General features: G+C 32.3%; 2 protein-coding genes across 3 annotated transcripts in view; both read right to left on the bottom strand.

Moving 5' to 3' along the window:
• The window catches only part of LOC127710510 (VWFA and cache domain-containing protein 1-like), a 64,108-nt gene extending 52,725 nt beyond the window's left edge, over window positions 1-11,383 (bottom strand). The window contains exons 1-3 of the mRNA XM_052216433.1: window positions 11,095-11,383; window positions 7,691-7,753; window positions 6,485-6,649 (exon numbers count right to left, since the gene is read on the bottom strand). Coding sequence (XP_052072393.1) covers window positions 6,485-6,649; window positions 7,691-7,753; window positions 11,095-11,220 — 354 coding nt within the window. The 5' untranslated portion in view covers window positions 11,221-11,383. The remainder of the gene's footprint in view (window positions 1-6,484; window positions 6,650-7,690; window positions 7,754-11,094) is intronic.
• The window catches only part of LOC127710509 (VWFA and cache domain-containing protein 1-like), a 165,492-nt gene that overhangs the window by 52,725 nt on the left and 97,472 nt on the right, over window positions 1-15,295 (bottom strand). The gene's annotated exons all lie outside the window — the stretch shown is intronic.

Here is a 15,295-nt window from a genome sequence, read left to right as displayed (position 1 = left end):
CGAACACACCTTAATTCTATAGGGAATTTTTTTCATCAATACATTTTATAATAAATGATAAATACTTTTGTTTAGAAATTAAATGGAAGCAATACTTTTATCTCAATTTTTAACTTTTATAAAGAGACAGATTATGACAAACTCTGGTTTCAATATTTCTGAAATTGCAACAAATATAATAAAAAGATAGATAAACTATAAAATGACAGAAAAAAAGTATAATGGGGCGTTCATCTGTAAAGTATTTTGAAAAATAATTGTCATAATCAAAACCATGAAAGATAACTCAAATCGTACGTATGATAGGTATGGGATACGTGTGTGTATACGTGATCTTATATCATTGAAAATAACGGCGGGAATCTGGAAAACCACGTGATAAATAAAAATGCGAGATTTCTATAATTTTACGTCATGATAAAATTATTTTATATGGACGAAAATTCCAATGTGTCATTTTAAAAGTTTTGGAATATTTTGTTTAAACATGAGCGACGTATTTAATCATATTCAATGGTTGGCAATAACCAGTCCCATTAGGTCCGTACGTCGAGTTACGCACGTATGTCATTTTATTGGAAATCTCTATTGTGCCCTCTTTCTACCAAACCAGTGCAAAATTAAACACATTGATTTTTTTAACATTTAAGTATGCGAATAGCATAATCGACATTAACTTGTATTGGATAACGGTCAGCATATATTTTATCCACTTATATAAACACGTTCTCTATGAAATCAAGTTGAAGTCCGTATCCTATTTTGGTTGTGCATCATTTTGGTGGCCAAGGAAACCGCAGCGTACATGTCGTATGTGGTTTTAGTAGTAAATCAAAATCTGTTCGGTATCGATCTGATGAGTTAAGCCATTTTCAACTGATTTTTTAGTTTGTTCTGATGTTGTGTTGTTACACCACTGTCCCAGGTTTTGGGAGGTTTCAGCGCTCACAAACATGTATAACCCCGCCACATTCTTTTTGTGTCTGACCCAAGTCAGGAGCCTGTAGTTCAGTGGTTGTCGTTGGTTCATGAATGTCATATTTGTTTTTCGTTTATTGTTTTGTTATAAATTAGTTTTCTCAATTGAATTGTTTCATATTTTTCATGTCGGGACCTTTTATTGATGACTATAGGTTTTTCTCATTGTTGCAGGCCGAACGGTTGCCTGTATTTCCTTACATTCACTTTATTTTAACTTTGGTAGATATTTGTCTCATTGGCAATCATACCTCATCTCGTTATTTTTATACTGGGTGTGAATATAGTCCATATATATATAAAAGAAGATGTGGTATGATTGCCAATGAGACAACTATCCACAAGAGACCAAAGGACAAAGAAATTAACAACTATAGGCCACCGTATGGCCTTCAACAATGAGCAAAGCCCATACCGCATAATCAGCTATAAAAGATCCCGAAATGACAAATGTAAAACAATTCAAACGAGAAAACTATATATAACGGCTTAATTTATGTACAAAATAATGAAAGAAAAACAAATATGTAGCACGGCAACAAACGACAACCACTGAATTACAGGCTCCTGACTTGGGACAGGCACATATAGAATGGGGTGGGTTAAACCTGTTAGCGCGCGCAACCCTCCCCTAACCTGGGACAGTGATGTAACAGTACAACATAAGAACAGACTATAAAAATCAGTTGAAAAAGACTTAACTCAACAGATGGATACAAATAAAAATACATTTAACAAAATCACAGAGTGGACGTGGGAGGGTACCTGTACATCCCAACAACAAAAAGACACTAAGTACAAATTTGAAAGTAATCGCAGTTTTTGACAGCTGGTTCAAAGCCAATAACAACTCACAAAAAAAGCATGCATCTAAGATTTAATTATCAATCAGTACACATCCAACATCCAATGGATTTATATGTCTGTCTACGGAATAAAACTGTTCCTGTGGCTCCCTTTGCGGGCGATAAATTGCATGAGATGTACCGTCTCCTGCCTCAGTCCGGGCCATCACCCTTGCAAGGACAACCACTCGTTTTGCGACGACCAATCCAATAGAGAAAATGTCTCCCACAACAACGATACTATACCGTCAATTGTATGTGACATAGTGAATAGAAAAACATCAAACGACAAAGACAAAATTGAATAACACGAATAGAATTAAGTTCTTAGCCACAAAATTATCATCAAAAGGCGATTTCTGGGAGACCAGTTGCACATGACCGATTCATAAGGAGGCAAGTTCCAACATTTTTAAAGGTTTTGGTTTTGACTAAGAATCTGATTCTGATTCTTTTTAAAATAAACAGAATATCCTATTATATGAGTCATTTCTTTTTGTTATATATATCGCTTTGTCATGTTTACATATTTTAAAAATAATATATACATGTAATTGTGTAAAATCAAAATCAACTTTATCATATTAGGTTTTTATGGGAATTCGAAGTATGTTTAGATTCAAGTTCTTTTTTAAACCTTTTTTTTATATAAATGAATTGTAATGAATGGTAATTTAGAGTATTGTAATAAGACAATAAGACAGAAAATGACAGACCTGTAGAGAGGAACGTAAGTTTAAAACAATAGACAAGTGTTTATGTTCAAGTAATGCGTTTGCGTGTGTTCAATAATTTTCGTGACAACATTATGTATTTTGTAATTACATGTATGTTTCACGAGAATTTGTTAGTTTGATTGCTAACTACAATTGCGCGTCATTCAAAAATTAACCTTCATATCAAAATGAAATGTTGCATTCGTGATGACACGTGCTTCTACGAAAAAGCGCACAGGTAAATAAAAGAAAAACTTTATAAAACTTTTTTTCATGGTCTTGATAGCATAAAAATGTAATTATAAGAAATTAATGCTTCTTTTTTGTAATTTTATTGGGGTGTGAAAGTGTTGATGGTGCACAAGTTTTTAGTATGAAGTGCGGAAGAATTGTGCTTTGGTTGACACTTTTACACCCCAATAAAATAACAAATTAAGAAGCATTCATTTCTTAATAGACATTTGCGGAAACTAGCTCTATACCTAGGATTACACCTAGACTTACGATTACAGTTGACAAAAAACAAGGGGTGATCTCAAAATAAAAAAAAAATATGGAGATACATAGTAAAACCAAATGATCTTTTTTGTATTGTAAATAAGTCTTTTCGGCGACATACTAATGCAGTGTTACTGTGTATGGCCAGAACAGATTCGAATCGGCTTCGCTGGATGTCACAAAAAAATCCCTATGAATTTGTATTTTTTTTTTAATTCTCCGATGGCGTGATCAACCTTTGCTCTATAGTGCGTAATAAATCTGTATATTTTTCTACACTTATTTTCTTGCTTATTTTTTGCTTTCACGATTGTACACTTTTGTATCGGCAACTGCTCCCTAACCGACTTTAATAGTGTGCTATTTTTTTTAACAACTTTTCCTCGCCTGATTAACCTTTGTATCTTTTTATCCCTTTTAATCTAAGGGATACTTTTGAGGATAGACTTGTGTTGAAATGAACACCGTTTGATAAGTGTACTCTATGATAGTACAATTTCAAGAAAATTGTACCAGTTTCGCATCATGTTTCTAGCAGACCAAACCCCCATGTTCAGGGAGAGAATTATATACACGGTGAAAAAAACGTCCATACTAAAGCGATTCACAAGATATCTATAAAAAAAAATGCACAAAAACAAACAACCCAGGATCTTGTAGTAATTTTTCCTGCGTCGTTGAAGGCGAAAGCAGGTTTATTAACCGACTGACTCTTTCCGTCCGTTCATGTCTTAAAAAAAATTTGGGTCGGAAAGTTTTCTTGTCTTTCTTTAAGGGATTCATTTTATAGTTCGTTATAATTGATAATTACGAGTTGCAGGGTGTAAGTATTTTCTACATCTGCCGTGCAGCCACTTCTTGTTTGGCGATAGTTTGACATTTTACAAGAAGGACTATTTTCGTTTAGGTTTTCTTGACTTGAAAGAAGGGAATGCTAATTTTTGCTTCGGAATCAGAATAATCCAACCTCAATCAATGAAGCAATTCAGGTTTAGAATTGGTATTGTTCTTGCTTTAAAAGGTAGATATTGGAATTCCAACTATTTGAGTACACCTATTTCACATTTCAACAGAGATTTTATATTAAAAACATGGACAAAAGTGTTTGCCTTATTCAGAAAATTTAAAAGATAATAAAAATATACCGAACGTCAAGTACAATGCCATGACGAATGAATGTTTCTTTAACACGTACCCGCTGACCCTCTCATACTCTATGTCTATGCATAAACATTACACGAGGGGCCGTCTTAAACTTGCAGTGAGGTGACAGATTTTTTGCTCCTTGCTGATGGCCTCACTGTGACTTTGAGATGAAGAACAGCAATAAAAGCGCTGTTCATTTTCTTTTTGTGTTTATAGTTGTGCATGTACTGATGTGTGTGTCATGAATACCTCATATCCTTTGTTTTTAAATTATAAACATTATTCATTTTAAACGTGCTTCTTAGTTGTTCGCCGTTTCTAAACACAGTTTTTCTGAAACGAATTTCCAAATGTTCCAACCTAGCCAACGACATTTGCGATTTTTTTTATACATATCGTGTAAAATTTATGAAATGGTGTTAACCATTCTATAATATTCACGACCGTGCATTTGCATCATTTCCAACCTTGAAAATACCATGCGTAATAATTAATGTATTCACATTACTACATAATTTCTTTTTAAAACCCCGTTGTTCAACTATAGAAAAACTGCATAAGAGTTAGACTTTGTTTTGGAACGACGTTTTATATTTCCACTTTGAGACGACCCATGATTCAAATGCTACCTGTAAGTGTAAATGTAATCCTAATCGTAGGTGTATGACAGTTTCCGCAAATGTCTAATAAAATAGGTATTTGCTATCATTAAGCTGTTATATTTAAATTGAATGCTTATAGTATTTTAAATTATTTACAGTTTGAACTTTGCACTAACTCGGCAATTATGATTTTACAAAATTCAGATGATTTCTTTTCGATGATAGTTAAAGGTCTGCGCCAAAAACAGCTTTGAATGTAGGCCAACCTCTCAATTGTTTTGTTTTATTAACATAGTTGAGTAAATAAAGTTTTTACTTTAGAAATTAAAAAAAAATCTCGTTAAAACGATTAACCTGTCATTTAACATTGATCTGAATAAAATAAAACAGTGAAGGGGGATCCCCTGTTACTTTAAATCACATTTAAAAATAAGATTAATAGCCGAATCTCATTTCTTAAGTATATTTACCCAAATCTAATATCAGATTAAAATTAACGACTGAACTTTGTTACATGGTACCTGTATTTCATTTGAAGATACCCGGATCTTCACTTCATATAATTTCACCTTTAATGCATTTTTTATAGTTTTCCGCGTAATATATGTTTTAATGAACCCTTTTAATGAATAATATAAAATAACAAGTCGACTGCAATTGCACTGTTGTTGCCAAAAATATATCCTTCCTTCTAAATATTTCAGACTTAACAGTGGTGCGAAGCTCCGTGCTGAACAAATATATTTATTATACGATGTTCACAAGCGTTCTTGTCCCTGGCATTGCCCGATAAAAAACGGCACAACAGACGTAAAATGTTCATAGTCAGTAAGAGATAATCATGTTTTATTAAAACCAAAATGCATTTTTTATCATTTTCGGTAGGATGTAATGAATACACATACATTGACCTAATGGAATATACACGATCATTAGTAAATTTTAATATGGAGATATAGATCCCAAGGATGGCTTTGAATAGAAATATGGTCACTCACTGTTGGTCTTCTTCCGACTGGCAGTATAACCCTTGCCAAAGTTGAATCGTCGAACTTTTGATTATGTGGGATGTCTAAATAAGCAGCTACGTAAACGTTCGATCAGAACTGCATGGGAACGTTAAATCTGGTGCCTCGTGTAGAGAGAGTGCCAGCTCTGTACATTTACTGCAGCAACACTTTCAGGGTTCCGTATGGTTGCAAGGCAAATTTCTGTCCCTATCAAATATACCCTTATTTTTTAACGGTAGCCCAAATTTCCAGCCCATACTACAGGACATACCTATCGTAATTATTATTAATTTGATCTCTTTCTGGCCATGCATGAAATATTGCCAATGGATGTTAAGCAAACAAAAATCAATCAACTATATGGGGATTTATTGGGACTCAAGCTATGTGTGCTGTCCCACAATATAGCATTAACCAATATTAACGTGGTAAATGTTTGGGGTACTGTTTTGTGTCTTTTGGTCGTATTTCTTTTTTTTTGCCATGGCATTGTCAGTTTGTTTTCGATTTGTGAGTTTAAATGTCCCTTTGGTATCATTCACCTCTCTTTACCAGATACGGATCCAGGATTTTGAAATAGGGGCCGTAAGCTAGCCTCCTGTTCCCCTATATCCGTCTCTGTTTACTGACCGTGTATACACCATCTTAGGTCACTGATTATCTGCGTAAAGTAAATTGTAAATAAATACCTTCTTTCTGAACTTTGGATCATATTGATAGGAAGCACTGCTCCGACAACATTGAGGCAGAGACGATGTATTGGAGAACGCAGCTTCCTCTTCACGGACCTTTTTAGCGACAATGTCCAAGCTTTTTTTCAGTTCGCTCAAACTCGAAGATATATTTGATCGTATCTAAATATAGTAAATCAATTATATACATGGTATATATATTTTTGTTAAAACTGAAATGATTTTCAATTTTACTTGCAGATTATATGAGGGTGTGGATGGGGTTTACAGAATAGGGAATAATTAGCAAAAACAAATAAAGAATAAATAGAGAAAAATGGGATAAAATAGAGAATAATGAGGTGCTAAAAAAATAAAGAATAACTGCAAAAGTTAAAGAACTGGGTAAAAATATACTGATTACAGAGAGAAAAAAAACAATGTCCGGAATACAAATATCAAGTAATTACAGAAAATCCATTATTTTTAAAGATAAAGATTAATGAGCAAAAAAGTTAAAGAATGAAGGACCCTATCTATACCATCTTATATTGTGCATGTAGGTACAAATGATAGAAAATAACATAATAGAGAGCTGCAGAAACCGTACTGAAAAAAACATAAATATTTCCCTGATCAAGGTGAATTGAACAGATACCATAACAATAAATGTGTTTGTACTGCAGCTCGAACACTTCCTGCTGTCTTTATCTTCCAAATATTATAACAAAGACCTAAAGTCATATTTCGTGCAATGTCGATTTCACGTCGAGTCATTTTTCTTCATAATTCGAGGTTCGTATAGGAATGGAAAATACGTTTATTTTTGTTTTAACATTTTCAAAACTATAATTAAGGCAAATTCTGGCTGCAGTAGAAACACAATTTTAGGTCAATGTAAAAAAAAATATCAACTTTTTTTAATTTTGCACGAACAGTTGAAAACCTCGCCCTTCCTCAGTTTCTAAACCTCATACAAAACAATCAATATTTTTCTGACATTGACCTAATATCATATATTTATCTTATCTCCTTTACATTTCTTGGAATATCGTTGGTTAAAAGCAAACACACGGAGACCCTGTATATTTAATATTGGGTTGGTTGGCGTGTTTTATTTAAACATTTATATAAAGAACAGATCATAGATGAATACAGACATCGAACGAAAAGAGTACTAGTAATAATGTTGCTTTAAAAGCGATATATTATAATTATGCTTACTTTTTGAAGTAATACATTGCCGTCGTCTGACTTCGGGTTAAAAGTTATGTTATTGTATACTTCCTACAATAAATGGCGTAATAAAGTGTTAGAATAAACTTTGAAATAAAATGATTTGAATCAAGATTCGTAGGAGCTACGGTTTTAGGCCGCAAAAGGCAATCCCACTCCCAACCAACTTTTTTTTTGGAATCAAAAATATCGAAAATATAGAATTAAAATGGAAAATGACTAACTTCAAGACTATTATACTATTGAAGAGGCTTGTTTTTAATTTTTGCTTGTCACTTTCAAACTTGTGTCCCCCTATTTTCAATCTACTCTTACACCACTGCAAAGTTATCTGCACATGCGCTGTTTACATTAACCTACTTATAAATTATAATAGCAGTCTGTATCAGATTTGAGGAATACTAAAGTTATCAAATGCATAAAAAAGTAACTTGTACCAGAAATACCCGAATATTTCTACAGTACAAAAGACCACGAAACACTACCCTAAAAAGTAAAGAAAAAACGAAAAAAAAACAAACACGAGCAACATTGGTCTAAATAGCCTGACAAGATACTGGCACAAAACGTTATGGAGTAAAACTAGTTTTACGTGACCATACCCCCCCCCCTTTTTTTTGCCTATTTATACAACATGTAAAACATTATTTTTAAGTTTAGTAAAATCTTGACGGTGCAGCTACATAAACCTACAGGATGACTATTAAGTAACTGAAAAATGAACTAAGTGAATGTACTAAATTGCGACACTGGCCCGTATGCATAAAACATCTTAACTTAAGTGTTCCTTAGACTTAGATTTCACTAAGAATTCCCTTAGTTAAGTGAAATTCTTAAGTCGTACGCATAAAAATACTTAAGTCTCCACTTTACTAATGAATACTTAAATCGGAACCTTTCTCTAATTACCGTATGATATATGTTAGCTCATCGCATGTCCTCATCCGTGCAAAGTTTGTTTTGATTATTGAAATTGGTTTTTCAACAGACAACCATATATTTTTCAACTTCTACAATACATGATCAAGATTATTTTTAAATCTATTTTGATTTAAAATTTAAAAAAAATATCACTTCCCTTCCACAAGAATGATAAAAGGGGTATAGGATCAATTTTCCATGAATTCATATCAAAACAGGGTCACTTTTTAAAAGTCCTCCAATTTTTACTAAAACACACAATATCTGATTCATATGTTTACTGTAAGGTATTATCATCATCTTGGCGTATTTCCGAATACTTCACTTGAAAGTTATCAATACATAAAGATGACTCAAAACTGCATGCATTCTTGCTAGATTTTAGAAAAATTTGAGCAATCATTCAAAAAATCACACTATAATTTATTTAATTTTAATTCTTCCTTCTTTGCAAAATTTTGAATTTGATGTGATTATTTTCGTGAACAGCGTTAACATGTGTAAAAACTCTGAGTACAATATACTTTTAGGAATACACAATAGCGAGATTGAGACATAAGGGTAGAATGAAATTATAATAATACCCTCTATTATGATCTCTTGATTTCGTTTATTATACATGATTTTAAGAAAATAAAAATTTTCGTTGATTAAAATATTAAGCAATAAACAAACGAAATATCACTATATAATTATTAAAATCAATTAAATGGTAGTTAATCTATCCATTTTTCTGCAAAAACGCATACTTTCGACTGATAATGATTTCATCTATTTTTTTGTAATTTAAGGTAGCTCTATAGGTTTTTATAGTAACTGTACAGGATATAACTTTTTAATATGCCAATATTAGTAATAGTATGCAGTATATAGATTGTAGTCCTCACAACAAAATTGACAAAGACTTTAAGGTCGAAATATTTCTCTATTTATTTTCTAATTTTGCTTTGTGTTCTCAAGTTTTTTGTGTTTTACATTAACCTTTAAACTAACAATTCAAGTTTGCATGCACCTTTCACGATTTGATTACACAAATCGTTCACGAAAAAGAAATTAAAACTTTAAATCTATCTGTGTCTCCTATAATTATAACCAATGAAAGGATCTTATGAAACTGTATTGACACTAGCAAACTTATAATGGAATGAAAGTTGATTTTAATATGACAGTTGTTATCCATTCGTTTGATGTGTTTGAGTTTTTGAATTTGCCATTCGATTAGGACTTATATCTAGAAATTGACTATGAGGGTCGGTTGAAAACAAAAATTTACAACAAAAGAGATGATTTCAGCTTCCCAATCATGACCTTTTCATTTTTAAACCAAGAGTTCTAAATGGTGCAGTTGAAATCATCACTCAGTAAATTTTACGGACGCCATCACGAGTTGGTTGACCGTTATGGAATATCCGTTTCACAGATGATATCGGATATGTTCCTTATGTCGTAACTACAATCCCGTTCCCTTTTCACGAATGTGACCTACCGAATCAGACTATTTACCGGCTTTGTAATAACATGAGCAACACGACGGGTGCCACATGTGGAGCAAGATCTGCTTACCCTTCCGGAGCACCTGAGATCTTCCCCAGTTTTGGTGGGGTTTGTGTTGCTGTTGTACCCCTATTTGTGACATTTTTACCTATTGTGTCTGTTTGTTTTGTTCACACATCGTTGTCAGTATAATGGAATTTGATGCGACTGTCGTACAAGTGAGAGGTTTAACTAGCTTTAAAACCAGGTTTAATCCTCCATTTTCTACATAAGAAAATGCCTGTACCAAGTCAGGAATATGACAGTTGTTATCCATTCGTTTGATGTGTTTGAACTTTTGATTTTGCCATTTGATTGGGGACTTTCCTTTTTGAATTTTCCTCGGAGTTCAGTATTTGTGTGATTTAACTTTTTATATGTCGAAGTTTTTTATTTTTTGTTCTGATTTTCTTTTAAGTTCGTAAAGACATGAATAGTAGTATAATAATTCCTATTATATTGTGTTTGTACGCATTCTCATGCGTGGGTAGATTTTCAGCTGATCTAAATGTGTATTTTTGATTTCATGTATAAGTTCAATCATACAGCATAATTGATAATACTTTATGATTATTAATAACATTCAGCCATGCATATAAAAATAAGGAGATGTGGTATGATTTCCATAGAGAAAACAATCCGCCAGAGTACAAATGTCGACGTGGATATAAGCAATTAATATATGCAATAAAAAAATGGAAAAAAAAACTCATACAAACATATCGTATAGTAAGCTATTAAAAAGGCCTCGACATGCAAATTGTGATACAATTTATACGACAAAACAAACGGCCTAGTTGATAAAAATGCAATTTACGACAAACAAATATGAAAGACAGGAACAACTGAATTACAGGCTAAATAGGTTTTTTTTCAAACAAAACCCAGAGCAAAGCTTGTTTAGAAACATACATGTTTAGGAAGTACAATTATTCTACCTGCATATGATCTACTCCAACTCCTTTCTTTATCTCTTTTAATCTGTCTGATAACTGTTGTCCATTTAAAATTTCATCTACACTAATGGCGGCGTGAAGGAAAGTTATCAACACTAAAAACTTCATTTTTACGCCAACGTAGAAACCAATTTGCGTATTGTCTTCATGTTATGTGAATCTGTCATGCAAACAAAATATTGTTAAATTCAGTATCATCAGAAATATTTTCACCTCGATTCTTCAAAAATAATTCCTTTTCTTTAGAAATTAGAATTTGTAGTTTTACGTATCACAGCAAGGAATACATGTAAAAAAAATTAAAGTTTTCCTTATATAGAAACATTATATAATTGACCTATACATTATTTTACATAATACGTAAAAAGGTTTGGAATTCAATTTGGTTTAGAAAAAAATTCAATAGCAGGCGTTTTTACCTATTTTTTCCTTATTCATAGCTGAAGAAAACCTTTAAAAGTAAACAATCGTTCATGCTATAAGATTTTTATCATTATCATTATTTCAAACAAATCTGAAAGCGTATACTTCTTGCATCCTCGTTATTTGTCACATACATTATTCAAACTTTGTGTATCGTTTTTAAACAAATGTTCTGGACATTATTTTGAAAAATTGTATCCAATAATAAAAAAAAATGTATGGCTGTTACTACGAATATCTAAGTGTTTCATTGGCGACCAATTGATTTTCGGGGGAAGAAGGGTTTTCTGGACGGAATAATTATTTGCACCTGTTCATATCAAAGTAAGACAATCGGATTTTTTACATCTCCACACTTACGTGTCTTTTCTTTTTATACAGATACTTATGAAGATTCCAGTTTTTTTTGGCAACGCGAAGGAAAAGTTAAGATTCACGATTTGTTAAATGATAAACACCAAAAATAATTTAAAACAAATGAGAACTTGAAAATTACAAGTACAATAGCATTTGAAAACTCAACCGCATCCCCTCTTACGAAAAAATTGACATGAGTCTTAAAAGATGGCTGTGTTCAAAGATTATTTCTTGCAGTAGCGTTTAAGAATATGGAAATATAAAATGTCAAATAATGGTTAGGGGAGAGACAGAGGCAGGGGGTCTCCAGACATATCAACTCAATGATAAAAGTTAACAGAAAACTATAGAAGTTGATTACACAAAACTGGTACGGTAACCCACTTCTTAAATTTTGCGACAATGACATAAGTCATTGAAAAAACACCTCATCTTTTTATTGATGCACATTTGGATTATATGTTTGGAATTGGTCTCTCCGAAATTTTAAGGATCTTGGTTCAAAAATGCAGGAATATTTTTTTTTTGTAATTCTTGATAATGCATACTGTTGTTTGTTTATTTTTTTCTTAGCCATTTTTTTTTTTCTCTATGACGTCAGAGTTTTATTGTCCGTGTCATATTAGTTGCTTCCTTTAATGATATTAACGCCTTCCATGAACACTATAAAGCGTCCTGGTTTATAAAATTCAATGAATATTATTCATTAACAATCAAATGTTAAAGGGATATCTGTATCACACTAAAAAATAAAAATTGCAAAAGGTGATGTACATTCATCTTGTGACACATTATGTGTATGAGAGTTTACAATAAAGAATTTGAACTTGGAACTTTGGTTACTCTAATTGTATGGCTGATTTATATCTGTCTCTACGTTTTGTTGATGAACAATAGTATTTTGTTACATTGGCGTGTTTGTCGGTTTCAGTCATTTGACGTTTTCAATAAAGGAACTGGAAAATGTTTTGTTTCTTTTTAAATATTTTATTCTATGATTTCCAAGTATGGCAGGGTAAGATCTTGAAAAATTAAAAATTTATAAACAAAATATAGATTACGATGTCTGCTTTGTTAAAAAGAGGCTTAAACTAACACCGTGTATCATCGGTACAGCGGATATAGGTACTAACCAAGCGGGCGTGATCGATTTTTAACTGAAAAAGCTATATACCGTACATTCACTTAACTATGCACCATACAGAAGGATTCATGTGGTCAGCTATACACCGTACACAACGCTTCTTTTCGGAATAAAATATCGAAAAATAACAAATGTATGAAAGATTTCAATGCCAATTATTGAAACAGCTATACTTATTACGCACACCCAGTGGCCTTCTATCAGAAAAAGAGTTGCAATGAATATAGAATCATATTGGATGAGACGAGCGCCAACTTCTTTGACAAGTATTTGCATATGTTTTTAGTAAGCGTTCTTGTTTTGGGAAAATAATGAGACTTCTCTAATCATCAACCTACGACCAAATCATTTCTTAAAACAATAATTATGTTTAGATTGAGGTACATATTGATATTATGTAAACAAAACAAAGATTTTCTTATCGTGTCAGGTCAAAATCGATCACGCCCGCTTGGTTAGTACCCATATCCGCTGTACCGATGATACACGGTGACTAATGATGTTGTAATTTCGTTGATTGAATTGAAATTTTTCTGACAAATCTGAAAATTTCGAAAACAGGTCTTTACGGGAATAAAACAAAAATAAACTCAGGCCACACCAATTTAATTCCTTGTTCGACGGACCCGCCCGCACATATTTTTTTCTAAACAGAAAACAAATATTTTTTTAATATTCCCGCTTCCCGCATCCGGAAAAGTAATCGTGTCTATTTCCCGCGCCGTTTTTTTGTTGTAAACATTGAAAAGATAAAAAGCGATCGCAAGAGCGTTTTAGTCAACATCAAATCGCCACATTTTAACTTGTTTTGAGCATTAACACAGATTTCTTATCAAATTCATGGTGGCACGGTAGTATTTCCTGGCCCATAAGGGATAATGATAGCCTTTTTAGAATTTTCACCACTTTCTAACACTGCAAAAAATTCTCTATTCACAGTTAACTGAAGTACTTTCATTTTACTATTCAGAAATGAATTTGAATGTGTATCATGACCGTTTACTTTTTTTGCTATTTTTAAAAATCTAAGGCCACTAGTGCTTTTAGGTCTTTTATCGTGCAGTGAATACAAAATTTAAAAAAAATCTCAAAAAGTCCTTTTCATCTGTATGTAAAATTATTTCATATTTTTCTACACCTGATTCATCACTGAGTTTGGGAAAGTATGTTCAGTTGATACTGTATTTTTTGTCCAATCACACTGTTCAGATACATTGACTTAGGTAGGGTACACAAAAGAGCAACCTAAATACTGGAATGCAAATACTACCGTGCTACCTTAACCAAAACATTACAAACTTGAAATCAGTCATGACACTTATGATGCATAGACTTCTTACTATGAAACATATTACAATAAAGAATACTAGTCAACATTAATTTTTTGCCAAAAAAAAAGTCAAAGATTACACCCCTACCCCAGCTGGCAGATTTTCACTTTTTTTCATCTTACCATTTTTACTTAAGGAGTGAACAAAACCCAAATATACCATGTTTCAAATCAACACAGAAGTCAAACATGGTGATTCAGGAGGTATTATTGAATTGCCAACTCTATTTATAGTTAATCTGACTGAAAGAAACAGTTTAAGCACCAAATCATGAAAAATTATACTGTAAATTGAGAAATTATTGCGAGGTTTTTTATTAATGCGAATAATGCGACTAGATGAGTATCGCAATAATAAGAAATCGCATTTTGATAACTAAAACATAGATCTGTATGTAGATTTTTCTGAAATCGCAATAATTAAAATTGCATTCTTGTCCATTTTTGAAAAATCGCAATAATAAATGCACGCAATAATTTCTGAATTTACAGTATTAAAGTCCATTCCACATTTTACAGCATGCCTCACATTACTTTAAGCATTTCCAGATTATGAAGGCAACACAACAAGACTCTTTAGATGGCAATTAACTATTATTCTAAAATCTATTTGACAATACATGTACTAGAATATATCTCTAAGTTGACTGTTTGTCTATTTCTCATGTATGCATTAAGTTAAATTATGTCCCCTTACATAATCAGTTTACCTTTATTATGCTTTTCATTGTTAGAAAATCAAAACAATTAATAACATTTGCAAGGAAAATGAATAAACTATTAAATCTTGCTGATATACAATCATAATTACATTCTTTGTCAAAAAAAATGTCTTGTCAGTGTAAAGAAACCCCTATTGCTATCTCTATTTCAGCCAAATATGAGGACTAAATGAATAAGTAAGGACCCCTTAACTACTTAATGGTTTC

The sequence above is a fragment of the Mytilus californianus genome, unplaced genomic scaffold (genome assembly GCF_021869535.1).
Source record: "Mytilus californianus isolate M0D057914Y unplaced genomic scaffold, xbMytCali1.0.p SCAF_8, whole genome shotgun sequence".
Lineage (NCBI taxonomy): Eukaryota > Metazoa > Mollusca > Bivalvia > Mytilida > Mytilidae > Mytilus > Mytilus californianus.
This window is presented reverse-complemented; position numbering and strand designations above follow the sequence as displayed.